The following is a 27,608-nucleotide window of genomic DNA, read 5'->3' on the forward strand; positions in this document are numbered from 1 at the left end:
AGGGGTCGGCAAAAAATTCTCGGCTTCATGCACAAATCTGATGTAAACAAGCATATGTGCAGCTCCAGCAACATCAGTTGTCTAGTCAAGTGGGATGCATAGAATTGGCTCGTCTTGATGTTGTTCAACACTTGATCTTTCACATCACTGGACAGTTCTGAAATTCGGCGACTCCTTGTGTTATTTGACAATGAAATGACACCAACCTGCATAGCAGAGCTTTGCCCAAAACATAACAGAACAAAATGTCCTTAAGACACTTGGCAGACACCATGGAATGCTGGCTTATAGCACTTTTTTTGCTGATGACATGCCCCAAGTTTTCTTTTGAAAAAGTCAAGTGGCTTATCTTTCAGTCCAGGATGTCTCCAAATGACGCTGCTGTTTGCAAGGCTTCAAGCTGTCATTAGCCAGTGCATCACCACAGACGAGACACTGAGGACCAGGTTCATCTGCACTTCCAACAAAGGGAAATCCAATTTTCAATCTGTTTGTAAAATTGCCATTTAAAGTTAACAATTCTCATTTTATTTAGATGATCTTTTTTTTTTTTTTTAACTATTGCTTTATTACTATATTAAACGCTCACCACGCCCCCTAGAAAGTTTCACATGCATTGCGTTTATGAAACTTGAAGCTTGCTTTTTTAATTCAAATGCATTTAAAAGCGACAACAACACGCTGCCAATATCTGCAAGCGTGCGCTCCACCATATAAACACATTGAACAAATAAAAGCTTTCTTGACTGTGTATTGAGACGTCACTGCTACAAGCAGCTGACTGACACACGCACACAGCCCGCCTCTCTTAAAGGGGAACGCACCAAAAGGCTGATTCTATAACGCTTTTTTCTGTTTCCATCGCGGAAGCTGCATTTGCTGCCAATGTCATTACTCTCGTAGCCTCTCGTACTCTCGTACTTTTAATATCTATTTATTTATTTATGTATTTATTTAGCGAGGCGGTTAATTGATCAGGGCGGTTATGTGACGGTCGGATATGCGACGTTCCACTGTACTTGTTTATAATTCATAAGTACTGTATGTAATTCTGACAATAAGAAACAGCTTTTAAAACCATCTGACATTGTGTCTGAGTGTAGTCTTGTCAAGAAGACACTGAAGAAATAAGCGTGTTTCTTTATAGGACAGCTGCCCTCTGGTTTTAATGAGCGACATGTTTCTATCGACATCTTTCCTAGTTTTTATTTATTTAAACATTTAATAATTTAAAGAATCAGCGTTTTCTTATTGTTGGCTTTCTGTGTCGTTTAGAGTCATACTCAAAGTGTGTCAGAGTGTACCGGCGCAACATCCGGATGCAGACGTGGCAGGCAGTGACGCCATTTCCGGTGGCTGTATCCGCCAAGGAGAGTCAGAGGGAGGGATTAGCTGCGACTGAGCTTCGGCACTGGCGAACCGAAACCGGATCAACCAAACACCTACTGCAGGCAACCGAAACCGGGACACGAAGCGCCTGCTCCGGCTCGTTAGTCGCGCTGTATTGAACCGCTCCAGAGGTGAGTACGACTGAAGGGGTTTGTGTTACAAATTACCCAGAATAAGAGGGAGGAAGAAGCCGAGAATTGAAAGCGTATGTCTGGCAGTGCAGGCACTGTGCCGCACGGTTGTAGGCCCTGGACCTGGAAGACCGACATGGACAAGTTTTAAATATAAAAAATATAATATATATAATTTAGAGCCACGGAAATTCGAACGAGAACCATGTCATTAACGTCAGGGCGTTGTAATTTGGTAAGGGGTCCCTGTCGCATTTTTACACACAGTACCTCGGTATACAGTGTTGTACAAATGTAGTGAATCATGTATGTATTTATGTATGTATGTATGTATGTGTGTATGTGTGTTTATTTGCTAACAACGCACACGATCGTTTCGAATATTATAGAGGAGGAGAAATCTTTACAAAACGAGGGGCTGTATTAATAGGTAATAGATGCCAGAATCATTGAGGACGAATTAAGTGGGTCTTCAACAGGCCGACCCGTGTTGGAGGGTTTGGTCTTGTTTTTTTGTTTTGTTTTGTTTTTTTAACGTACATTGACAATGTTATGTTTCGGTATGCTACCCAATACCAGCGTGTAGAGTGTACACCTCTGTCGTGTAAACGTGTCTGTAGTTGTTATTTCATTTAAGAGTGCTACTGCTGGCATGACAGACTAGCTCTTCTCACACTCAGGCAGGGCGAGATTGCAACACAGGTATGGAAATAAGACTCCTATTAGTTTCACCCATTCCAGGTGTTAATTCAAGCTTGGTTTGCCATAGCCTACGGTTAACAAACTCAAATTAAACTCATAGTAAAACCAGTAATGGATCAAATTGCTATACAATGCGAGTCTTATTTCCATCCCAGCAACAGAAATGGGTTAAAAAGTTTTTTTAAATGGCTTCCAGGAAGGGTTTTCCATTTAAACCTATACCTAACAACTCTGGTTGTTTCCTGTAAATTGTTATGGTTTAAAATACAATGTATCAGTTCAGTTTGTTTTTGTTTTGCTTTCTGTTGTGACTTTGATCTTAGAATGGTGTCATTTATAACCTTCTACTGCCGGTTGTACAGAGGTGGCAGGCGCATGACCATTTGATGTCAAAGCCATCAGAAAGAGGCACATGAATAGTCTTGTTTACTATATTTAATAATCCTTTGGAATGCATTATGAAAATGTGAATAAAATAACTTCCCACAATGCAGAGCAGGGATAGAAATAAGACTCCCACTGCATAGCAATGTGCTCCATTCCTGGTTTTACTATGAGTTTAATAAGACACACCTGAGCTTGTTACCTGTACTCTGGGGCTAATCAAGCTCATATTAAAAAGTGGAATGGATGAATCTGCTATGCAATAGGAGTCTTACAAAAACAGGAATGGCACAGACTGCTATGCAATAAGACTCCTATTACATAGCAGGTTCACCCATTCCACTTTTTTTGAATATGAGCTTGATTAGCGCCATAGGTAACAAGTGGAAGTGTGTCTTATTAAACCCGTAGTACAACTGGGACTGGAGCAACTGCTATGCAATAGGAGTCTTATTTCCATCCCTGCTGATTTAGGTTTGGTTGTCTGGCTGAGACCTGCCTTTTAAGGCATGTAAACAAGCCAGCAACAAACTCTGCTTTCTAATACACACACACACACACACACACACACACACACACCGTCTGGTGGGTTAACTATTGAAGCAGGCAGTGAAGTGAACAGACACCAACAGTGAATGCTGCTGTTGCACATTCTGCAATAATATGGGTTTGAGACCTTGCAGCTTTGATGTGCAGATAGGTGTAATGTAGCTGTCCAGCATGTCTGATGTAGTGAAGGATGTTTAGCTGTTGCTGTGTAATGTGTGTTACAATCAGTCATAGAGTACAGTACACTGATAATGCTACACTACTTAATATGGTGTGTTTGCAGTTATGACACAGGGACTCCCATTTCATAGCAGTTTGATCTGTTCCCTTTTTTTGCTATGAGTTTGACACACCTGAGTTTGTAAGAAAGATCATTCAGGTCAAAAGCGCATTATTTAGTACACATATTGATTTGGAGCAATCAGAATACATAAAATACTATGTGTTCTAAATGTAAATGAACTACACGTTTTCTAGGTAGCGGCTGGTCATTTTGCAGTAGTTTCTACGTAATGGTTGGTCATTTTACAGTAGTTTCTATGTAATGGCTGGTAGTTTCTGTGTAATGGCTGATCATTTTACAGTAGTTTCTATGTAATGGCTGATCATTTCAGTCATGCAGTGTAACTACAAGAGTAGCCAATCACCTGCTAGATAACATCTTTTTAATTTCAGACATGAAATACGCTTACAAAAAAATCAAGACTAAGGAAAATTGCAAATCATGGCAGAGATTTTCTTCTATGGTGCAAATCTAGATTTGCTGAGTGCTGCCAGCTTCTTGAGACAGACCATGTTCACTGTGACATGGTTCAGTTTGTACACAATCGTTTTTTATTTTCTAATTTATATATTTATTTTTCAGGTTTACACTAATGTTGTAAAGAGTTACCATAGTTAATGTTAGATTCAAAGTCAGATCTTTCAACACCTGTTTAAAATGACATATTAGTTACAGTTGGGTTACCACTGAATTAAAGCAATTTCCAAGGCTGTGAAACCGCTCGTCTCGGAGGGTCCGGGTCTATCCATCTGTCACTAGACTAGACCCAGTGCCAAGTCCATATACTGCCACTAATTGGGTGGGAATGATAGATGCAAGGCAACCTTTAATTGGATAATTTATTACACATATGATTTTTTAAATTCAGTGATTAGAGTGGCCAAATTAGAACATACAACATGTACTAAAGCCAAATTAAAATATTAGAAACGTGTACTAAATAACATTATGGCTGGGAGCGTTTTTAATGGAAAACTAAACTTGCCTTACCTCAAATATATAATAAGACAAAGAATTTGAACAATGTGTTGTCTTTCATTGACTAGATCTGGTTGCGCTTTTTTATGTTCATTTTCTTTTTCATGTTTTTTATTTTCATGGTACTGTGCTTATTTAGGCACTCTACAGTTTGACTGGAGAAAGATAACGTAGGGTTATTGGTTATTGGAGTTCACAAAAAAAAAAACGGTAACCTTTTCACTTCCTTTTTAGCCTTATTATTGAGCTTATTGCTTCATTTGAATTGTTTTAAGTTTTCAGGGCATTTTGTTAATGCACGTCGTCTTGTTTTTCGCTGTTCTACATTTTTTGAATGCAACTGTTAATTTTAACCTTTTTTTTTTTTTTTTTACACAACGGTACTCGCACACGTTTGGTCACCATCATAACTGTTGCATGGAACCGCAGTGCAATAATCCAGCACCTCCGCACCTAAGCATTTGTATGTCACCTGACAAGTGTTCTGCTGATATCCCATCACGCCTTTCTTCTTAAAGGCGTACAGCCTCTATACATGAACCCCCACTATCTCTCACAAGCACCTGGGTACATATTGTTACGATATCACAACAAAAGGAATGCGCTTTTTTTTTTGTGCATATGTATTGCTATTATGTACTATATAACACCTTACAGTACAGTAATACAACAAAACATGGACTTAATAATAATACCCCAAAATAATCTTAATATTTTAATAAAGTAGCCGGCGCAAATACAGTATTAGGCTGTGGATTGTGCCGATCGACGGCTTATTTTGACCCCCTGCATTCATTGTCACTATTTTTGCTTTGAAAATAATTGGTTAGTTTTTTAGCAGTCATTTTTAACGTTATAGCCTCTCGAAGTGCTTAACACAGAAAACCCGCCCCTTCAACTCTCTGATTGGTTAAATGTTGTGTCAAGACGTAGCACAGCTGTCATGTGGTTCCAAGATTTTTTTTTTCATCCAGCAACGCGCAACTGATCTAGTCTGCTAGACGCGCAATCAATCCTTATTGTTAAAGGCACAGTAGCATCTGCAAGACGGGCAGATCCTGAAAAGGCCTGGGGAGAACCCTGTTGTTTTTAAGCAGTGCTTGTGTGTGTCCTCTCCCCAGGTCTGTTTTGTTTAGGGATGAACTCGGAATGAATGTAAACCAGCAAGCGCACATGGCATCACCGTACAGGCAGCCACAGCCCGCCCTTCAGGGGTACGCCCAGCCTGGCTATGGGGGACCCCCCACCCAGTACGCACCCTACAACAGTCCCAATCCGGGGTACCAGCAGGGATCAGCTCCAGCAGGTAACTGGGGGAAAACATTTTTTTAGAGCTGCACCAACAGATTATTCAGGTCGAGATCTCCACAGGTGAGGGTCATTGGTGTTGACTGGGTTAATTTATCATTCCAAGTGAAGAAACAGCTGCTTGGATTTGTGTGGGTTGCTGTTCTCCACCGGGTCTAAGAAAAGCAGCAATCATAGCAATCTCAAGGAGCTGTTTCTTCACTGGTTTCACTTTCAGCTAGCTTCACAGACCTCGATTAGCACTAGTCTTGGACTACCATACCCAAATTAACATTGGATATTCCTAGATTTGTGCTAATCTGAATCTGTGAAACCCGCCATTTCAGTGGTAAATCAGCCCGATCAACACCAGTGACCCTCATCTGATTGCCAGCACCTGATTTCTGCAGAGAACTCAATCCGAATAATCGGTTTGTGCAGCACTAGACATTTTTGTCAGTGTCACTGTTTACAAAAAGATGTACCTCAAACCTTTTTCTTTCTCTTTCTCTGTTGCAGGTTATTTTCCTTATTCAAGTTTGCCCTCTAAGGCTTTTCCTGCTACTCTTGCTTCTGACCTCTCCTCTACCTCCTCTTCTCCTCTCGATCTAGGTAATTCACACACTTTCTCTCTCACTTCCATTCGCCTGAGCTTAGCCATGCTTACAGCTTTCTGGTTCAGATCTTTTTTTCATGGGGTAATAACCAGAATTACAATACTCCATTAAGTCCACCATCCATTTGCTCTAGTTTTGCACTTTATTTTTCACTTTGTGTTTGTTTGTTCCAGGTCCAGTGCGACCCTCACCTAACTCTGGGGCCCCCCCAGTGTCTGCCCCCCAGGGGTACAGCCAGTACACACAGGGAGATGTGCAAAACGGCCCCCCTACCATGAGCAGCCAGCCTCACAGGTGAGAACACCCCCATCTCTATATGCAAATGGGGGGGGCAGGGTTTACACACCTGCAAACACAGATACAGGCTATTGTTTCTTCAGACATTCATCCCAAGTTACTGCGCAAGAGCAAATCTGCAGCATTTCTACCCTCTCATTTCCTTCTTTCTCCCTCTTTCTGCCCCTCCACATCTTCCCGTCCCTCACTCTCCACCCCTCAATCTTCTCATTCTAATCTCTCATATATTTGCCACAGTCTTGGTTTGTAATATAGTAGTTCCTCTCTCTCTGTATTTGGGTCTTTCACTGTTTTTTTGTGGCAATATCTGTGTATAATTTCTTCTCTCTCTGCTCTCCTGTATATTGGAACAGCCCCCCAGTCTCTCAGCCCTACCTCCCAGGTAGCCAGCCAGCCTACCACCAGCATTACGGAGCCCCGCACACCGGTATGCAACAGATGACCAATCAGATGTCGGGAATGCACGTCTCAGCCCCGCCCCCTGCAGTCTCCGGCTATGGTATGCCTTAGTGTGCCTTGTCTACTAAACTACAAATTTGTTTTTCATCTCATTCTTGCATGGTGTGGGGGTTGAAACACACAATAAAACATTGTAGTTAGTTAACTGACCTAAGACTGTTAAGCATAGTACTAATGCCCTCCCCTCGCTAGGTATAAAGTGGTTGCATCCATAGTATATCTCTTGTTTGTGTTGCATATGAGTCATTCCAACTCGCATGGCAAATGGAGCTTATTTGCATCAATTCATATTTATTTGTTGTAAAAGCCTGGAAGCGATAAAATAACGTTGCATGTCTAGGTCTTTCCACTGCATAGAGAAAAATGAGCTAATTTCAGCAAAATTGTCATTTTGACCACCTTCAGACACTTTCCTCAGTTCTAATGAAACTTGGTTGCGATGCTGTTTTGCACCAGCTGCGGTTTCAGAATCTGGGGAATGCCTTATCATACATGCGTGATGTCGCACTGGGGTTAGTGTTTGAGAGCGTGTGTATGTACATGCATCACATTCATGTTTGTGTGTATGCATGTTTTACCCAAATCTAGAGAACATCCTAATCATTTTTAATGAATCTTGGTTACAATGTCATTAGGAGTATCAGGACCTGGGGTCTAGGCACACTTGATAGTGTTATGATTACAAACCCAGTCTGATACTTCTCCTCTTTCTTTAACAGCACCCCCCTCTTCTCAACATCAGACCTCTGTCAGCTTCTCAGGCGCACCCTCCTTCCCTCCCCACTCTGTCTCCTCACAGCAAAACTCCCCAGCAACCAGCCTGACACATGGCCAGCCTCCCTCACAGTCCCCCTTCCCTGGGTCCCCATCTCTGGCACAGTCCCCCTTCCCAGGTGCCCCACCTCCAGGCTCCCAGCCCCAATATTCATCAACCCCTCCTCTTCCTGTCTCCCAGCCCCAATATTCATCAGCCCTTCCTCTTCCTGTCTCCCAGCCCCAATATTCGTCAGCCCCTCCTGCCTCCTCACAGCCCCATTACCCAGGGGCCCAACCTCCCCCTGCCTCCCAGGCTCAGTTCCCTGGGCCCTCCCAGACCTCCCCATTCCACGCACCCCCTTCCAGCTTTCCCCCCACTGCAGGTGCCCCCAGACACCCTGGGGTGCAGCCAATGCAGGCCCCGCCTCACTCCCAGTACCTCTCTGGGCCCCCTCTCCCTTGCCAGCCCATGCAGGGGCCCCCGCTCTCCCAGCAGAACCATGTGGCCCCGGGGATGCAGGGCCCCCCAGCTCAGCCGGTACCCCCAGGACAGGGGCAGGGCGTCCAGCCTCAGCAGAACGGTGAGGGCACATGATGCATGCTACAGTCCTGGTGGGCTACTTGTAGGATGCATACAAAGATCCAAATAGTCATTTAATGATAATCTATTTTGTTAAAAGACAATGAGCTAGGTTGTGTATATATAAAATAATTTGGGCGGTGGGGAGGCTGTGTTTATTAATTTAATTGAAGTTGTATTGTAATTCAAATACCTGCCTAATGAGAAAGCTGCTTGCAGAACAGCAGTCCTGAATTTCTCGGGGTGTAACAGGAGCTGGCCAGTGTTGATTTCCACTGTGAATTGGGGTGCCTCTCCCTGGCCGAGTCTCTTTGTCAGAGTTACCGCCTCGAGTTTCCAGCAGCAGAGACTGTGTGGTGCTGGGTTACAGGGCCAGAGTGCGGGGCTGACGTGTTTGCAATGCTGACCATGGGCACACCCCACTGAGTACACAGTAACAGTGGGTGTACAACAATTGTACAGTATAGTGAAGAGCATACCGATGCCTTGTCTTCCCACCCTGCATTCCTCCTTCTGAATAAATTTGAGGCTCGGGGGGTATATTCGGCTTTTGTGCCAATAAGGCAGCGATTTTTTTTTTTTTGTAGCAGTTTTTTTAAGACCAAGTCTTAGTGTCATATTGTGATAGCTGGCAGTGTGCCCTTTGCAAAGTAAATGATCGCCTGACGCCTGCCTGCAGCTCTCTGTTCTCTAGCATTGCAAGATAAACTTTTTACTTGGCTTTAACTTGGTTGTCAGAACATGACAACAAAAAACACCACCTGCGGTATCCAGTAGCTCCCTCACCCCCAAGAACAAATATTAATGCCAAAGTGAAATGCCTAGTCCTATTGTATGTAATGGGGGCTAATTTTCAAGAAGTGTTTAGTCTGTTCTTTTAAATAGCAAAGGAAATAATGTTACATGGGAAACAAGTGATTCTGGACTTTCAAGTTCCTCTTATTAAGCAGTGTTGAAAATGCTCCTTCAGTTACATGAAATGCAGTGTATTTGGAGAAAATGAAATGGAGTGTAATTACAGAAAGCATGACCTTATTAAAAATGTAATTGTCTTGCCTTATCTACCTATATTACTTTGGTTTGGTTCTGGTTTTGTAAAATAAGCAGGTTTTTCTCAATGAAAGACTGCAGAGTAAACACATTGAGAAGCCCCTCGTGTGTGAGGATGGGTAATCCCTTCTTCAGGAAGGGCTCTGAGCTGATCAGGCTGCTGTCTGACGTCACTTTCCTGGGACAGCTGTGCTCCCTGGGCAGGGTCACTGGCAGATGACTGATTGTTCTGTAACCAATTTTTTGTTTATTGTGAATGAATGTTAAGAAGTTAAACACATTCTGTATTGCCAGTTTTATTTTGTTCAGGCTTCTTTTTAAGCTAAACTGTGTCCCTACTGCTGCCGCAAGTAATAAACTTTCTCTATCGGTCATTTATAAACGTTTTTACGGTAGTTTGTTTCAGCAGCTGGGAAATAATCGATATCCTATTTATCATCTTCTATTACCGTTTGCTGAAAATGAGCAATTTAGCAGGCCATTGTCATTACTAATTCTTTATATATAATTACTCTTGCTACTTTCTGATATTAATCGGTAAAGCTTGTTAAATGTCAAATTCCCAAAAAATGAGAGTTCAACTGAAATAAATTTTATATAGGATAAATGTTGGTAAAGCCACTCTGTATTTTTTTTATTTTCGTACCAAAAATAACAATTTAGAAATCATCTATAGTTTGTTTAGTTGTTATACTTACTGTCTGTCCCGTCTTCATTCCACTCTGAATGGCTAGGGGTCACTGCCAATCATCTCAGTGATCTGTTAGTTTAGTTTCACTGTCACTGTCATTTTACCCAGTTCTGACAGATCTCGTTGACTGAAGCAGCGCCAGAATGCTCTCATTGGTTTAAATGCCTTTCAATCATCAAAGCGCCTACTTTTGAAATTAGCGGGTTAAAGTGTAGGTAGGCTTTTGCTAGGTATATGGTGACAGTTATTATTATTATTATTATTATTTATTTCTTAGCAGACGCCCTTATCCAGGGCGACTTACAATCGCAAGCAAATACAAATACATTCAAGTGTTACAATATAAGACAGTTACTAGTTTTGTTCTGTGCATATTATTTTTACTCAAATGTATGCTATAAAAGTCTGTGTAATACACTGTATATGCTGCGTTTTCTACGGTGTATTTGAGACAATTTTTTAATTTGTGTAGGATCTTTATCTATACAAGGTATATCTCTGCTGTGAGCAAATGTTATTTCAGTTAGAATGTTGGTAACCATGGTTTTGGTTTTGAATATGAGAAAGGGGCTTCGCTAAATGACATTTCTCAATGGCATATAAAAAAATATGGTGCACACTTCTTGTAATGTAATTCTCAATAGAAATGTGTTTGCTCCCCCCCCCCCCCCCCAGGTGCATTTGGACAAATGAGCGGGCCACAGCCTGGCTATGGGGGTTCTTACCCGGGCCCCCAAAACTACGGGGCACAGCCCCCTCCTCCCGCAGCGCCTCCGCAGAAACGGCTTGACCCAGACACCATTCCTAGCCCGGTAAGTGAGCACACCAGCAAAGGTCTGTGTGTGTTTGTTTGTGTAGAACGAACCTATTATTGAGCTCTCCACAGAAATCAGGAGCTGACAGTCAGGTGGGAGTCATCGCTGTTGATTGGGCTAATTTACCATTGCAAGTGATGAACAGCTGCTTAAGATTGTGATGATTGCTGCTTTTCTTAGACTGTTGAGAACAGCAATCGTCACAAATCCCAGCAGCTGGTTCCTCACTTGTTTCACTTGAAATGGTAAATTACCCCAATCGACACCAATGACCCTCACCTGTGGAGACCTTGATGTGAATAATCGGTTTGTGCAGTACCAGCGTGTGTGACCTGGGGTTACTGTAGAGGTACTTCCTACATAATGTTAAGACAATTGTTTGTTTTGATTTTATCCTGAGAGAGATTAAGGTTCTAGTATGTAGTGGTTCCATCCATAATTATTAATCAATTAATAGTGCTACAAGTACTAATACTAAAAAAGTTCAATGACGAACGTTCCACTATAACACTTTCTGAATTTCTTCAATGTTGAAAATGATTGGTCACAATATCCTGTCACCATGTATTATAAAGAATAAGAACATACCGCAACTGTACACATTATATAAGTCATCTCTTGTTCTGTTGACCCCTAGGCGGGAGTAAGTTTTCATTTCATTTCCCAGGAACTTTTTGCGTAGTTTCATATTAATCAGATAACCCATAACAAGAAACACTGACGATGTGTATACAACACTAATGCACATATAGAATAGGCTATGATAAAACGCTGCATATTATATAAAGAGCTTGACACCATATAGTTACGTGTATGTCGCATACATATTTTTCAAACGTTTACACTGTTAACGCCCTTAGTGACCCCAATGGGGGGTCCCTCTGGAATTGTAGTGAGGCATTATATTATAAACACTTGGGGTATCCACAACTAATGTAGTGCACTTACTCCCAATATGAGAATGATGCTGTGCTTTTGCTTGAACTCTTGCATGCGTGATGTGTATCCATTCAGTGGTGTCTAAACTACTTCTAATAACAAAGCTGATCTGGCATAGAAAGGAGTAACAGCTGTTACTTTTCTGTTTGTTTGTCTCTCTTTTCTCTGTCCCTTTTATTTAATTTTGGAACACCTTGTTACCTTTTTTTTTTTTAAATAAAAAGCAAGTCAGTGCGCCGCCTGCTGTGCAGAAAACAAGACATAGAATAGACCCAGACGCAATCCCCAGCCCAGTAAGTGCAGCGTCTGTCTGTCTGCCTGCCTGCTTGTCTGTCTGTCTCTCTGTCTGCCTGCTGTTTAGTTTGTCCGTTGCAGTAACCCCCTTTTTGTTTTTTTTAACCCCCTCTATCTCGTAGTTCTGTTGCCTGTGATCGCATGCTAACCACCCCTCAGCTGCCTCCCGGTGTCTACAGGGACACCTACACTCATTTAAGCAGCTGAAACCAGTTTTTCACAAATCACTTTGTAGGCTAGTTAGCAAAAATACTAAGGCTGTACAGGGATGTAAATAAGACTCCCATTGCATTGCAGTTTGACCCATTCCTGGTTTTACTATGAGTTCAGTAAGACACCTGCTCTTGTTACCTATACACAGGCTAATCAAGCTTGTATTAAAACCAGGAATGGGTGAAACTGCTATGCAACAAGAGTCTTATTTCCATACCTGCTGTATAGGTTTTAAGTGTAAGCAACACTTCAAAACTGTGTAATACAGGGTGGTATGGTCGTGGCTCCAAATTGCCCCATAATGCCATTACACCAGCACTTTCATTCTCATCATAAGATGAAGGCCAAATAACACGGTCTCATAACTGTGGTTCCTGACCCTGACTACAGCGTTTTAAAGGTGGGAGCACCTTTTTTTTCTTTTTTATGCAAGAATTTGTAGTATTTTCATGCATTGTAAACCATGATGAAAATATGTCTTTAAATACCTTAGCCGGCTTCTTTTCTATCTGTTTTATTACCACAGACCGATCTAGCTTTGCAGAAATCTGTTTGGCTTGTCTGAACGATTAAAAAAGATAAATCTTTAGTTTTATTCATGTGTTTTCTTCTGTAAAATTTAAAATTGGATTTAGCAGAGTAGCTGTTGCCTAGAAGTGGTTAGTGAAACTGGAGAACATCATTGAACCAATCTGTAATGTGTAAAAGTATGCATATTAAAAGTAAGGCTGTAAAATGACATATTTTTTTTTTGGTTCCACTGTGTTTCCTTTAGAAATGAGTTTCGGAATGGCTTTCAAATGCTGTTGTTGTGCAGAAACCATTACTATATGAATCTGTCAATGGGAGGGAGAGTGGGGAAGGTGCTGTGTTTAACTTTTTGATTCCCACTGCAGTCGGGGGCTCCCAAGTCTCCCCTAGTAGAAGCACTACTGTTTGTAGTACAGGGTAATCAACAAGCAAGCATAGGTAAAATCCCACTTGCTCAGAGTTGCTGTTCTTGTTTTGGGTGGAGGGGGAGACAGCATTTGGTGCTGCATTGACTATAGCATCCCTGCTGGATTGGGGAGGAAAATTGGCTTGGGGTGGTTCACCTCATTGTGCTACAGCGAACCCTGCAGGGCAGATTCCTGGAGGAGATCTGTGGTTCTCTGGATCTGTAAGTGGCTTGCAGCAGTGAGTTGCCCACTCCCACTCACACTCTCCCACCCCCTCCGGTCTCTCTCTGTCTGTTTCAGGTCCAGGTGATCGAGGATGACCAGGCGAACCGGAGCAGTGAGCCGTTCACGACAGGGGTCAGAGGTCAGGCACCACCGCTTGTCACAACCAACTTCCAGGTCAAAGATCAAGGTACCGTAACAAACGAATGCACCAGTTTTTAAATTCTGCATCATCAAATTAGGCGCTCACTGTTCAGGCTGGTTCACACTTCAGTGGTGTAGCCTTCACTGAGGGTGATTTTATAGTCTCTCTGCTGCAACTGTCTGTTATTATTATTTATTTCTTAGCAGACGCCCTTATCCAGGGCGACTTACAATTGTTGCAAGATTACTCTGTGATCCAAGGGAGACTGTCTCCAGAGTAGGTTTTTTTTTTCTTTGGTGACAGCGATACTGAAGTATGAAGCAGCCTTTACTGGCCACAATCTTGGGCTTGCCATTAGTCACATAGATGACTTGTCAAGTGTAGCAAGCACATAGTCTTCATGAATAGGGCCTGCTGCATGTGTTTGCAATGCATATTTCAATATGTATTTATTGCATGATTTTATATTTGTTTTAAAGTGACTGTTGAAAAGCAAAACACATGTGATGCATTACTATCCTGTATAAACAAATGTTATCCTTATTAGCACTAATCTTGAACCACAGGGATGAAAATAAGACTCCCATTGCATAGCAGTTTGATCCATTCCTTACCATGAGTATACATTGTGACCAATCAAGCTGGTATTACAACCTAGAATCAGTGAAACTGCTATGCAGTAGGATCTTATTTCCATCCCTGAACTATTGTTTCCTTAAGTAAGGCAGTGTAAGACTAGTGCTAATCTGGGTTTATGTTGTTTTTTTAGCTCATTTTGAATTTGTATTTGTAATGTAGGGAACGCGAGCCCGAGCTATATAAGATGCACAGCCTACAATTTCCCCTGCACCTCAGACATGGCGAAGCAGTCTCAGGTTCCTCTGGCTGCAGTCATCAAGCCCTTGGCGACTCTGCCCCTAAACGAGGTGAGCACAGCTTTAACCCTTTGCGGTCCATTGTCGGACTGGGTCCGACATTGCAATTATTCCTCACAGGTCCTTTGTCGGACTGGGTCCGACATCATTATAGCAACGCAATAAACGGGTGTTTAGTCGTTTTTTCTCCGGAAAAAGCCGAGAAAACCAATCAATTGCCGAGTGGGAGCGACAGGAGCCGAGACAAGTCGGAAAAAAAAAAAAAAAAAAAAAAGGCGTATTTCATGAATAGTCATACATGGTATCAGGTATCAGATAATGGGGCGTTCATAGTAAACAAGCTGGCTGAGTGCGTCAGCGCACTGAGACTATCATGGACATTTGCAGAGCTTTTTTCAGATGTTATAGTAATAAAATAATGACTTGGATCGCATTATTGAGGAGTTTGGTGATAAAACGAGTGATCCGGAGATGATCGATCGGTATGTACTATTATTATTATTATTATTATTATTTATTTCTTACATAGCTGAACGCTATAGCAAACGAAAGGGTGGGGCGGGGCTGGAGATGCCTAGTGTGTGCTTTGTTGATATGCAGGGCCATTTAAACCCGTTTGACTGTGAAAAAAAATACTTTTAAACAGCGCGTATAAAATTAACTGCGCGTGTGAAAATTAATTAGACCTGGCGTGCCTGACGCGCGATTAATAAATGGACCGCAAAGGGTTAACCTCAGTAACAGACTTTTGTTTTAATATTTATTTATTTTTCTGTTTTACCATCCTTCACCTAATATTATCCCCTACGCAGCGTTCCACTGCATATCATTAGTCGTGAGCCACAGGTGTGTTCTGCCTTATACAAGGAAACAGGTGTTGGTGCAGTGGCAGTATGAGGCAAATGGGAGCCACGACCACGTCTTGTAACCTGTTTCACATTGTAAAAGGGCAGCCTTATAACAAAGGGAGCACCCAGAAATGTATTTTATATAATAAGCACAGATACATTTCCATATGTTTGCTGCAGGGATGGGAATGAGACTCCCGTTGCACAGCAGTTTGATCCATTCCTGGTTGTACTATGAGTTTAGCAAGACACAGCTGAACTTCTTAACAGTACTGTGGCAAATCAAGCTTGTATTAAAACCTGGAATGTGTGAAACTGCTATGCAATAGGAGTCTTCTTGCCATCATTCAGTGATTGCACTGTGTGCTGCTGGTTCGGCTGTGAAACACAGCATATGGAACAAACACCTTGCAGCTGGACCTCCGGCTAATTATAGAAACTGATAAACTCTTGTAGTACCCGTCCTGATTGCATAAAGGGGCTTCAGCGACTTTGTGGCACCTGCCTCACTCCTTTTGCACTCCTCTCCTTCCCACCCTGTGACATCCATTATTGCCAATCCAGTGCAGTTCAGAGTTTGTTTTTCCTGCCATGATGAAATTGCAGCGAAGAGGGTGCAGGTTTAATTATCTGTTGTGTCTGTTTTTGACGTTCTATGTGTTCACAACCAACAGCCTTGTAGGAAACACAAATATCAGTCATCTTTCCCAGTCTCCTCACTACTCTCACAGTACCCATCCTCCCTCCCTAATCCCCCTGAATGCTGCTGTGTTGCCAATGATAGTCTCCAGTTCAGCCTTGCTTGCTGGAGCTGCAGCTGTTTCGAATAAATCAAGTGCAGAAAGTAATCCTTGTCAAATATGAGGGGCAGGGAGAGGGTGTCAACTGCTGTATGACTGTTGAACAGCAGAGACCTCCAGAGGACAGATACCGAACTGCAGCGAAATACCCAAATGGAGACGGAGGTCCTTGCTTGTTGCTCGTTTGACCCAATGAATTTCAGTCTGAGACTTCTCTCCAGCCTTAAGCATTCATTTCTGTTAAAGTTAATAAAGCAATGGTTATACCTAGCCTAGTTGTACCTTAAATATAGTTTCTGGGGGCTCCCGAGTGGCGCATCCAGTAAAAGCACTTGCTTAGAGTGCAGGATGCGCCCTATAGTCTGGACGTCGCGAGTTCGAGTCCAGGCTATTCCTTTGCCAACCAAGGACGGGAGCTCCCAGGGGGCAGCGCTCAATTGGCTGAGCGTCGCCCGGGGGGAGGGAGGGTTAGGTCGGCCGGAGTGTCCTCGGCTCACCGCGCACCAGCGACCCTTGTAGTCTGGCCGGGCGCTTGCGGGCTTGCCTGTAAGCTGCCCAAGAGCTGCGTTGTCCTCCGACGCTGTAGCTCTTGGGTGGCTGCATGGTGAGTCCTCAGTGTGAAAAAAAGCGGTCGGCTGACGGCACACGCTTCGGAGGACAGTGTGTGTTCGTCTTCGCCCTCCCGAGTCAGCGCAGGGATGGTAGCGGTGAGCTGAGCATAATAAAATAATTGGCCATTCCAAATTGGGAGAAAATAATAAAAATAATTGGCAACGACTAAATTTATAAAAAAAAAATTATATATATAGTTTCTGCCCTGCATGCAGTCCATTATATTACATGTTTGTTTCATGCTGGAATATTAAACTTTAATGGTCTAATTGGTCCCTAATCAGTAATGCTTACCAGTGTTGCGTTGGGGAACACCGTGACACTGCTGGTAAGCTCTCATGTACACTGTGAGATCAAGTAATCATTTGGCAATTGCATGACCGTGTGTTTAACATTAGCCCAGTATGAAGCAAACCTATTATGTAAAACTTAACGCAGAGCATAATCGATTTCGGGTAGTCGTTTCCAAACCAGTTTACTGGGAGCGCATCCTTTTAGTTATTGCATTTAGCAGCCAGATTTCCTCCTGTCCAGGTATCTGATTTTTATTTTTTTTAATTGAACTGAGGATTTCAATTGAGTTGGAATCTGGAGGTCATGGATTGGAATGTATTGCCCACGAACTTGCTTTAGATTTTGATGGCAGATAACCCTTTCAATTAAACCATGGATGTCCAATCATGGTCCTGAAGGGCCATTCCTCTCCGGGTTTAACAGGTAAAATGATATAATGAAGAACTTCAGGGTCTGGATGGAGGTTTAATTGGTTCAATTAAACAATTTAGAACAGGGTTGGAACGAAGACCAGGAGGGGAAAGACCAACTTTGGTCACCCCTTGGCTAATCATTCAGTAAAACTTATTTTTGTGCTGCTGTTAAACACTTAAAGAACAAGTAGTTTCAAATGTAAAATGAAAATATTTATTTTACATTCCCCTCTCTTTTACTGTTGTATGTTTGCAGTCATTCTGAGTAGTACTGAGTTTTGTTGCTCCAATATTGAATTATCATTTCTCTAAATCTCCCTGGCTTGCTTGCTTGCTTGCTTTGAACTTCACTCAAGATAAACATCAGGGATGGAAATAAGACTCCTATTGCATAGCAGTTTCACCCATTCCTGGTTGTACTATGAGCTTGATTAGTCACAGTGTATAGGTAACAAGCTTAGGTGTGTCTCATTAAACTCGTATAAAACCATCCCTGAACATTATAAAATAGTAGGGGGAATGTATCTATTAAAATGACCATTTGAAGCTACTTGATGTTTTCACCCAGGCATTGATTTGAGGTTGTGCACGTGTCTCTGTCTGTCTGTCTGTCTGTCTATCTCCCTGTGTGTTTTGTATACGGATGACTTGTCTTTTGTTGTTGTGTTGTCAGGCTCCCCCGTACATTGTAGATCACGGAGAGACGGGGCCAATCCGCTGTAACCGGTGTAAAGCCTACATGTGTCCCTTCATGCAGTTCATCGAGGGGGGCCGACGCTTTCAGTGTGGCTTCTGCAGCTGTGTGACCGAGGGTGAGTCCGCCACGCCGTGCCATGCACACATTTACTAATCCCTCCCTGCAATTCACACCAAACCGGGCTGCCCCTTTTCACAGCTTGACACTAGCATAGTTTTACATAGGTGTACTTCGACCTATAAGTAAAGTTAACGAGGAATTTGTGCAGAAATAGACGATTTTTTTTTTTTTTTTTTTTTTTTTCTAGTAGGGTAAGGCAGCTTTGTGTTTCTCATCCTGTCACCTAACCTCCTCTCCCCCCACAGTGCCTCCCCATTACTTTCAGCACCTGGACCACACTGGAAAGCGAGTGGATTGTTATGACCGGCCAGAGCTCTCCATGGGGACATGTGAGTTCACAGCAACTGTTGACTACTGCAAGGTAGGTCCTGGAAACCAGTACACACTGCCTTCAAGACCAAACCAACCTGTCGCTGCATGTTTGATGTATTTTGGATTTTAACACATTTACCACCATTGTAAAGTTTTAAAACATGTTAAACTCTAAACTCCATTAGAAACAACATATATCTGTATATGGGGAATTATTTGAATACCGCAGTACACGTTACTATAACGTCTTTATTTGAACTGCATGTTTTTGTCATTTAGGTTTAAAGGTTTTAGGAAGAATTTGAAACGTTTAACACAGGATGGAAATAAGATTCCTACTGTATAGGAGGTTCACCCATTCCAGATTGTAATACCAGCTCAGGTCTGTCTGATTTAAACTCATGGTAAAACCAGGAATGGATCAAACTGCTACGCAATGGGACTGTTATTTCCATCTCTGGTTTAACATTAGAGTGCTGTTTTTTTGTGTGTTTATTTTGCTATGCCCCAGGGACAGTTAAGGTTTAAAAGTATGAAACTCTCTCTGTTCCAGAACAACAAGATCCCACAGCCCCCGGCGTTCATCTTCCTGATTGATGTCTCTTACAACATGGTGAAGAGCGGGCTGGTCGACCTCATCTGTGCAGAGCTGAAGACTCTCCTGGATTACCTGCCCAGGTAACACTCCCCGCCGCTGCAGTGAGCAGGAGGAGGAATATTGTTTTGGCTTCATACTACAACAATAACAAACTTGTAAAGAGCTTTTCAAGCGAGACACACCTCCAGAGCACTGTACATATTGAGTACAAAAGTCTAGGCAGTTGAAAGGCCAAACTATATAAATAAGTCTTCAGGTTAGTTTGAAGGATTGAACAGAATCTGTCCCTAATACCTTCTGGGACTATGTTCCAGAGCTTGGGTGCATAGTTTGAGAAGGCACGTGGGTAGAGAGTTTAATTTTGTGCTCCACCAGTAATCCAAGATCTTGAGAGCGAAGGGCACGACCAAGGATTTATGGAATGAGCATATGTGCAAAGTTCTGGGAGATTAAAAAAATCCTGTAAAATTGTTTTAAATAGGAAGTGTTTAAACTGCGGCTCCTGTGTCTGTCCTGTTCAGGGAGAGCAGCGAGGCGGACTCGTGTATCCGGGTGGGCTTCGTCACCTATAACAAGGTGCTGCACTTCTACAACGTCAAGAGCTCGCTGGCGCAGCCCCAGATGATGGTGGTCTCGGACGTAGCAGACATGTTTGTCCCCCTGCTGGACGGATTCCTGGTTAACGTGAACGAGTCGCGTGCCGTCATCAACAGGTGATGGCGGGAGGGGAGCAACAAGTGCAATGCAGGGATGGAAATAAGACTCCCATTGCCCGGCAGTCTGGTCAATTTGCTCCTTTTACAAGGGATTTAATAAGACACACTTGAGCTTGTTACCTAAACACTATGGCCAACCAGCTCCTAGTAAAACCTGGAATTGGTGAAACTGCTTTGCATTAGGAGTTTTATTTCCATCCCTGCAATGTATGTGTCTAAACAAATTGTATGAAGTCATATCGGATCATTGCTCAAATGCAAACTGAAAGGTTTATTCGGATCATGCTCTCCACGGGTGAGGGTCATTGCTAGTGATTGGGCTAATTTACCATTCCAAGTGAAACCAGTGAAGAAACAGCTGCTTGAGTGTATGTGGATTGCTGTTCTCCATAGAGTAAGAAAAGCAGCAATCATCACAAATGAAAGTTGTTGTTTCTTCACTTTGAATGGTAAATGAGCCCAATCAACAGCAATGACCCTCACCTGATTGTCAGCATCTTATTGCTCAGTCCGAATAATAGGAGGCTTACAATTACATGTTTAGAGAAGATGTGAACAGTCAAGGCAGTTCTTGCTATGAATAAATTCACCATTTAGAGTGTGACGCAGATATCCAAGCTCATCTTACTGTCAACACTTTAAAGAAAACCTCTGAAAACTTATTTTAAAAAGTAAATAATAATAAAAATAAAATAAATGACAACAGATACATTTAACAGCACCCATATAAATAACTATTCCATCGGAAATCTGTGACGTCTTAACTTAGCAACTTGGAAACGCTCCAGTGCTGACCCGCTGTGTGTGTTTTTTGCATTGCAGTTTGCTGGATCAGATCCCAGAGATGTTTGCTGACACGAGGGAGACAGAGACGGTGTTTGCCCCTGTGATCCAGGCTGGCTTGGAGGCCCTGAAGGTAGGCCAGCTGTGCTTTAACTATCCTCGCAGTGCCATGCTGGTCCGTGGGTTCTTTTTAAAATGATATAAAAATGTTTGCTTGCATGAAGCAAAGTTTTTAAAGTAAGATTATTTTAACATTTGCCTGAATCCTTTTGTATTCATAAATGCATTCAATTTTACACCCATTCAAGGTAACTTTGCATACTTATTACTGTACTTTGGCAAAACTGTAGAATTACAAGTTCCAGTATTAGCACCCTCCCATCTTACCCTTTGCATCTGTTTGATTCTCTCTCTCTCTCTCTCTCTCTCTCCTCTCTCTCTCTCTCTCTCTCTCTCTCTCTCTCTCTCTCTCTCTCTCTCTCTCTCTCTCTCTCTCTCTCTCTCTCTCTCTCTCTCTCTCTCTCTCTCTCTCTCTCTCTCTCTCATATCTGTGTTTTCCAGGCTGCAGACTGTGCAGGGAAGCTCTTTATTTTTCACTCATCGCTCCCCATCGCAGAGGCTCCGGGGAAACTAAAGAACCGGGAGGACAAGAAGCTGGTCGGCACAGACAAGGAGAAGGTGAGCCCTGCGTTCACAGTGCACTGAATTCAGACTTTCTGTACAACAACAATGTGTCCTGCTTTTAACATGGTATGCTTAACAGGGATGGAAATAAGACTCCTATTGCATAGCAGTTTCACCCATTCCAGGTTTTGCTAGGAGCTTGATTAGCCACATTGTGTAGGTAACAAGCTCAGGTATGCCTTGTAAACTGGTAATGAAACTAGGAGTGGATCAAACTGCTATGCAAAGGGAGTCTTATTTCCATCCCAGCTGTCCATTCATACGTCACTATAGCATTTGTACTTGTACATGTATTAGAGTAGTAGGTCATGATGATTTACTTTTCCATGATGCCTCGGTGCTCATAACTATGTTACTAACATGCTTGAATTTTTCTGCCTGTTCCCTTCACGTGCTGCAGACCCTGTTCCAGCCCCAGACTAGTTTCTTTGGCAACCTGGCGAAGGAGTGCGTGGCACAGGGCTGCTGTGTGGACCTCTTCCTCTTTCCCAACCAGTATGTGGATGTGGCGACACTGGGTGTGGTGCCCTCCCAGACCGGGGGCTCTGTGTACAAGTACACCTGCTTCCAGGTGAGACACGGCACATTGCAACTGCACTGGAAGGAACAACTAATGTTGTGCTAGTCTCTGTAAGTCGCCTTGGTTAAAGGCGTCTGCTAAATAAATAAATAAATAAACAAATTATAATAATAATAATACTAGAAGCCTTTCTCAGTGTCATAGCATTTTAGTGTCATAGTTTATTTTAGTATTAAAACAGATCAGTACACTACACTAATTTCAGACATGAATTCAGCACAGGAATGGAATTGACTCCCATTGCCTAGCAGTTTAATCCATTCCTGGTTTTATTATGAATTTGATCAGACACGCCTGAGCTTGTTACCTATACACTGGTGATAATCAAGCTTCCAGTACAACCTGGAATGGACTAAACTGCTTATTTCTATCCCTGGTTTATGTCTTCTGTATAACTAAAACTGAAAGCACCTCTGTTTTTTCAGTGTGGGGTTTAAATCGCACAGTGTTGGTTTTAACTTTGTGGTTGGTCCCTAGATCAAGCTTCTTTCTGAAGTTTTCATGAAAACCGTAGAGGTTAGATTACTTAGTGAGGGTTTACCAAATTTGAAGAGGACAGGTTCAGCCCCTCTGTGCCTCTAGCTGAATCTGTTTCTTTTCTCGTTCTATCCTGTGCTCAGGTGCCTTCAGACGGGGATCGCTTCCTCAATGACCTGCGCAGGGATGTACAGAAACAGGTCGGGTTCGACGCAGTCATGAGGGTCCGAACCAGTACAGGTGAGTCTGTCTGTCTGACTGTTCAAACTTCTGGCACTATTTCATCAATATACCTGAACAAGGGGTTCTGAAACCCAGGACTGTGCAGCAGAGCTAGGGCAAGTTTCTAACCCTGCTCAGACTCCTGGCTCCTAATCATTTCAATAATAAATAGACTTCAATGAGGGGAGATCTAAAGCCCAGGACTGGGTGCAGCAGGGCTAGTGCGAGTCTCAAGTCCCTTTGGTCCCACCTATGTCAGATCCTCACTGGCCTCACTGATTCCTGTCTGTGTGTTTCAGGGATCCGTGCGACAGACTTTTTCGGCGCTTTCTACATGAGCAACACGACGGACGTGGAGCTGGCTGGGCTGGACTGTGACAAGGCCGTAACGGTGGAGTTCAGACACGATGACAAGCTAAGTGAGGAGAGCGGCGCACTCATGCAGGTGAGAGGGAGCAGTCCTAATGATCTGAACCATAGCGATGATCCCGGAGTTTGAAGAGCCATGAGATTTAAAAATAAATATATAAACAGGGATGGAAATATGACTCCCATTGCATAGCAGTTTAATGAGTTTTGCTACGAGTTTAATAAGACACACCTGAGCTTGTTACCTATACCCTGTGGCTGATCAAACTCCTATTAAAACCTGGAATGGGTGAAACAGCTATGTAATAAGAGTCTTATTTCCATCCCTGCAGCCACGATCTTAAGTGGTGGAATTCAATACCCCCCCACCCACCATGGGTGACTTTATTATTATACTACGTAAAATAAAAATAGAGAAATAATGTTGTGCAAAAGCATGTTTTTAAGGTGTGATCTGCCACGGTTTATGATAAAACAAGACCCCACCGTGTGCGCTTTTAATAATCCTTGTTGCCTATGCTCGCCCGCTGCAGTGGGGTCAGAGATGACAGCTGACAGTCCTTGTATGTTATGAGTTCCTTGTAGCAGTGATCTGTACATTGTGATACTGACAGTCTTGCTTGTCTGTCCTGTTCACAGTGCGCAGTGCTGTACACCAGCTGCAGTGGTCAGCGGAGGCTGCGGGTTCACAACCTCTCTGTGAACTGCTGCACCCAGCTGGCCGACCTCTACAGGAACTGTGATACCGACACGCTCATCAACTTCTTTGCCAAGTACGGTAAGAGAGAGACCCATTCGCGCAGTCTGTTTGCATCTTCAGAGGCGGGCTGCATTGTGCAGCACGCAATGTGCGAAGAGAACAGCAATTCAAAACTAAATCATCCATAACCCTTGTGCAATGCTGTCTGTCTGTCTGTCTGTGCAGCCTACCGCAGCATACTCAACTCCCCCACCAAGACGGTGAGGGACACCCTCATCAACCAGAGCGCTCAGATCCTGTCCTGTTATCGCAAGAACTGCGCCAGCCCCTCCTCCGCCGGACAGGTAGGTGCCACTGGCCGAAGGTTTTCTTGTTGTATGTTTTAGTGTTCAGTGGCTACCTCTAATCCAAGTTCAGTGTATTTCTTGTGCACTTGGTTGGGTCTGTCATACAAAGAGTGCAAGAGAAACATATTACAAGTCATTAAAAAAATAAAATAAAATATTCGAAACCCTGACGTTAAAATACTTAAATCTGTTCTTATAGAACATGTTGTGGTTCAAATGTTTTGAATGCTTTGTGATTGACATTCTGAGTGCTAGATCTGTAAGTGTAGTTGCTGCTAATGGGTTCCAATGGGGACATGACGTATATCAATCCTACAATCCTGTATACTAGTCAGCATGGGGAGAAAATGTGGAACAGAGTACCCATTGTGGAGAAAAAGAAATAGCCTTGATCTTTTTTATATGCAAAATAAATACTGAGTATAGCAGCTATACCTTTTCTGTCCTAGATCAACCCTCTTGAGTCAAGTAAGCCGACCAAGAGTTTGATTCTTTTTTTAGTATTTCTTTTGATTTTTGGTTGTTGGTTGCAATCAGCCAGTATTGTGTGGCAGTGGGATGGCAGCAGAGAGACTGCCTGCCTCCCTGAGCCCATTGCCTAGCAGTCTGATCCATTCCTGATTTTACTGTGAGTTTAATAAGATACATCTGAGCTTGTTACCTGTACTCTGTGGCTAATAAAACTTGTACTAAGTTTTGGAATGGGTGAAACTGCTATGCAGTAGGAGTCTTACTTCCATTCCTGTATCCTGTGTTTCGCAGCTCATCCTGCCCGAGTGCATGAAACTGCTCCCAGTCTACCTGAACTGCGTGCTGAAGAGCGATATACTGCAGCCCGGCGCTGACATCTCCCTCGACGACAGAGCCTACTTGCGCCAGCTCATCACCTCCATGGACGTGGCAGAGAGCCACGTTTTCTTCTACCCTCGTCTGCTGCCGCTGGTGAGCGTCAGTGCTGTTCCTGTGTCTGTGTGTAACTCTGTCTCTGGTGTGAGTGTGTAAGACGTCTCTTTATTGCCATGGCTGTGGCAGAGGGCCACACATTCTTACGTGTGACTCTGTGTGTTTTTGTTGTGACTGGGTAACTCTGCCTAATGCAGGCTCTGTCTCCTTTTGTGTTTGTGTGTCATTTTTGCAACCCTGTCCCTCTTTCTGTCTGTCTCAAGTGTTGTATTTCAGCTGGGTGTGGTGGTTTCCGTTCTCTGCCTGCAACGGTTCTGGACTGTGCGCGTGTTAGTGTTGTAACGTCTGCATCTATCTGTCCTGTATTATAACCTTGTATCTCTCCCGTATTGAAATCCTCTGTCTCTTATCCTCCTGTATTATAACCCTATATCCCTGTATTGAAACCTGGCATCTCTCTCTCTCTCCCCCTGCAGCAGAAGCTGGATGTGAAGGGTGACTCTCTACCCACGGCTGTGCGGGCCTCTGAGGAGCGGCTCTCGAAAGGGGGGCTGTACCTCCTTGAGAATGGGTTGCACCTCTTCCTGTGGGTGGGGGCCAACGTGCAGCAAGAGCTGCTCCAGAGCGTCTTCAACACCCCCTCCTTCGGGCAGATTGACCCCAGCATGGTGAGGCAGCAATATTTATCACAATACTTGTATGATGCATAATAAGGTCAAATAGACTGTTTTGTTAAAAGACAAATATAATGAGAAAGGGAGAGTACTTATTTATACCAACTATAAAACGCACTTATTTTTCATTCAATAACCACCCGGGTGGGTACTGATATATTTTTAATCAGCAGTTGAGTGGATAGATGAGTTTTATTAAGTCATTTGCTTTTCTTCTGTTGGCCTGATCTGGGTATGAATGTGTGGAGCTGAGGAGTAGCGTGTCTGTCTCCTTGTCTGTCTGCAGACGAACCTGCCAGTGCTGGACAACCCATACTCACGGAGACTGCGGGCCATCATCGAGTCCTTCCGGGCTCAGAGGCCGCGATACATGAAGGTAGGGGCAATGGGATGCCAATTCATCATTCGCTTTATTCATTATTGTGTGATTCTTATTTCAATTGTATTGTAGAGCCATTTTAATATATTTGTCAAGGTTTGTCAGCCTGGCTTTGTATCTAGTTTTATCATAGAATCTTAAGTCTTGACATCAAAGTGTAAGTTGCATCTGTTTTTGAGGAAGGAAAATTAAACTTAATGCAACAAAAACTAGTGTCAAACAACACACACACACACACACACACACACACACACACACAATTTAGAACCCGCAAATTCAACTTCCAAACTGTTAAGACCTTGATAAACTGGGCTGTAAACCCTGCTCTGTCTCTGCCTGTCTCTCTAGTGATGCTAACCCCCTCTGTTCTCTCTGCAGCTGATGCTGGTGAAACAGGATGACAAGCTGGAGCTGATCTTCAAGCACTTCCTGGTAGAGGACAAGAGCATGAGCGGCGGGGCTTCCTACGTCGACTTCCTGTGTCACATGCACAAGGAGATCCGGCAGCTGCTGAGCTAGGAGCAGAGCCTGAGCGCGAGGGCAAGCCGAGACACCCCCCACCCCTGAACTAATCGCACACAGACTCAATTGCTCCTTCTTTAATACTTTCTTTTCTCTCTTTTTTTTTTTTAATTGACAGACTAAAAAAACAATAAACAGAATGACCTTTTGTGAACTGAATTGTTCTAAAAATCCTCTCTAGCCCTCCCTCTCCTCATCCCATCCTATCCCTGTTTATATATTCTCCTTTTAAGAGGGAGGGTTGGGGGGTGTTAAGGAGAATGGGATTGTCAAACCAGAGGAGTGGAGGAGGTGGGGTGGTGTTGGGGGCAAGCGTGCATCTTAACTTGTTAATACAGCTGTTGTATAATGTATGTGAATGTCCGTTGTGTATGATATATGACATTTAGCATACAGATGGGAGACAGATATTTGTAATGAGAGATTTGAGCGTGAGATTTCGTTCGGTTGCAAACGCTGGTACTGATTGGAGCTCTCACAGCTGGGACTGGCTCTGTAAGTTTGAAAGGTGAATCTACGCCGGCACATTTAAAATTCACAATTTAGGAAAGTTTCATCCGGAGATTTTTTTTTTTCTATTCTACTGTTTCTGCATCTGCCTTTCTGCACCTCATCTTTCACATTTACTCTGTCAGTTTGTGTTTTTGAGTTATTTTTAAAAATATTTAATGGAATGGGGAGGATGCACATTCGTTCTAACAGTATGCAAGCATCATCTCTCCCAGGGTAAGGCAATGCCTTAACCAGGACAGGACAAATCCACTTGCCCTCCCTGTTCTGTGTTTTTGTTTTATTTATTATTCTTATAATTATAACTACTGTACACTGGCTAATCCAAATCCTGTTCAGATTTTACCATTCAGTAATATGTACCACGCAAAAAAAAAAGAAAAAAAAAAAGAAATGGTCCTGTCTTGTGTTTTTGATACCAACTATAATAAATCTTTATCCACTGACTGATATT

The 27,608-nt window shown here is 43.0% G+C and overlaps 1 protein-coding gene across 3 annotated transcripts; it reads left to right on the plus strand.

Moving 5' to 3' along the window:
* Positions 1 to 864: 864 nt before the first annotated feature.
* Positions 865 to 27,608, plus strand: LOC117415705 (protein transport protein Sec24C-like). 3 transcript variants are annotated; one of them, XM_034922076.2, is made up of 25 exons: positions 865 to 1,520; positions 5,538 to 5,722; positions 6,223 to 6,315; positions 6,494 to 6,614; positions 6,971 to 7,116; positions 7,796 to 8,413; positions 10,829 to 10,965; positions 12,132 to 12,200; positions 13,653 to 13,764; positions 14,518 to 14,645; positions 18,235 to 18,373; positions 18,624 to 18,739; positions 19,244 to 19,368; positions 19,810 to 20,001; positions 20,827 to 20,920; positions 21,349 to 21,465; positions 21,872 to 22,042; positions 22,672 to 22,768; positions 23,050 to 23,195; positions 23,759 to 23,897; positions 24,045 to 24,163; positions 24,929 to 25,108; positions 25,546 to 25,737; positions 26,030 to 26,119; positions 26,501 to 27,608. In XM_034922076.2, exons 2-25 carry the CDS (start codon positions 5,566 to 5,568, stop codon positions 26,639 to 26,641), a joined length of 3,639 nt encoding a protein of 1,212 aa, XP_034777967.2. In that variant the 5' UTR covers positions 865 to 1,520; positions 5,538 to 5,565; the 3' UTR covers positions 26,642 to 27,608. The 3 variants fall into 3 exon arrangements, with proteins under 3 accessions (XP_034777967.2, XP_034777969.2, XP_034777970.2); XM_034922078.2 differs by lacking the exon at positions 12,132 to 12,200; XM_034922079.2 differs by lacking the exon at positions 6,223 to 6,315.

This window comes from Acipenser ruthenus, chromosome 7 (assembly GCF_902713425.1).
Source record: "Acipenser ruthenus chromosome 7, fAciRut3.2 maternal haplotype, whole genome shotgun sequence".
Classification (NCBI taxonomy): domain Eukaryota; kingdom Metazoa; phylum Chordata; class Actinopteri; order Acipenseriformes; family Acipenseridae; genus Acipenser; species Acipenser ruthenus.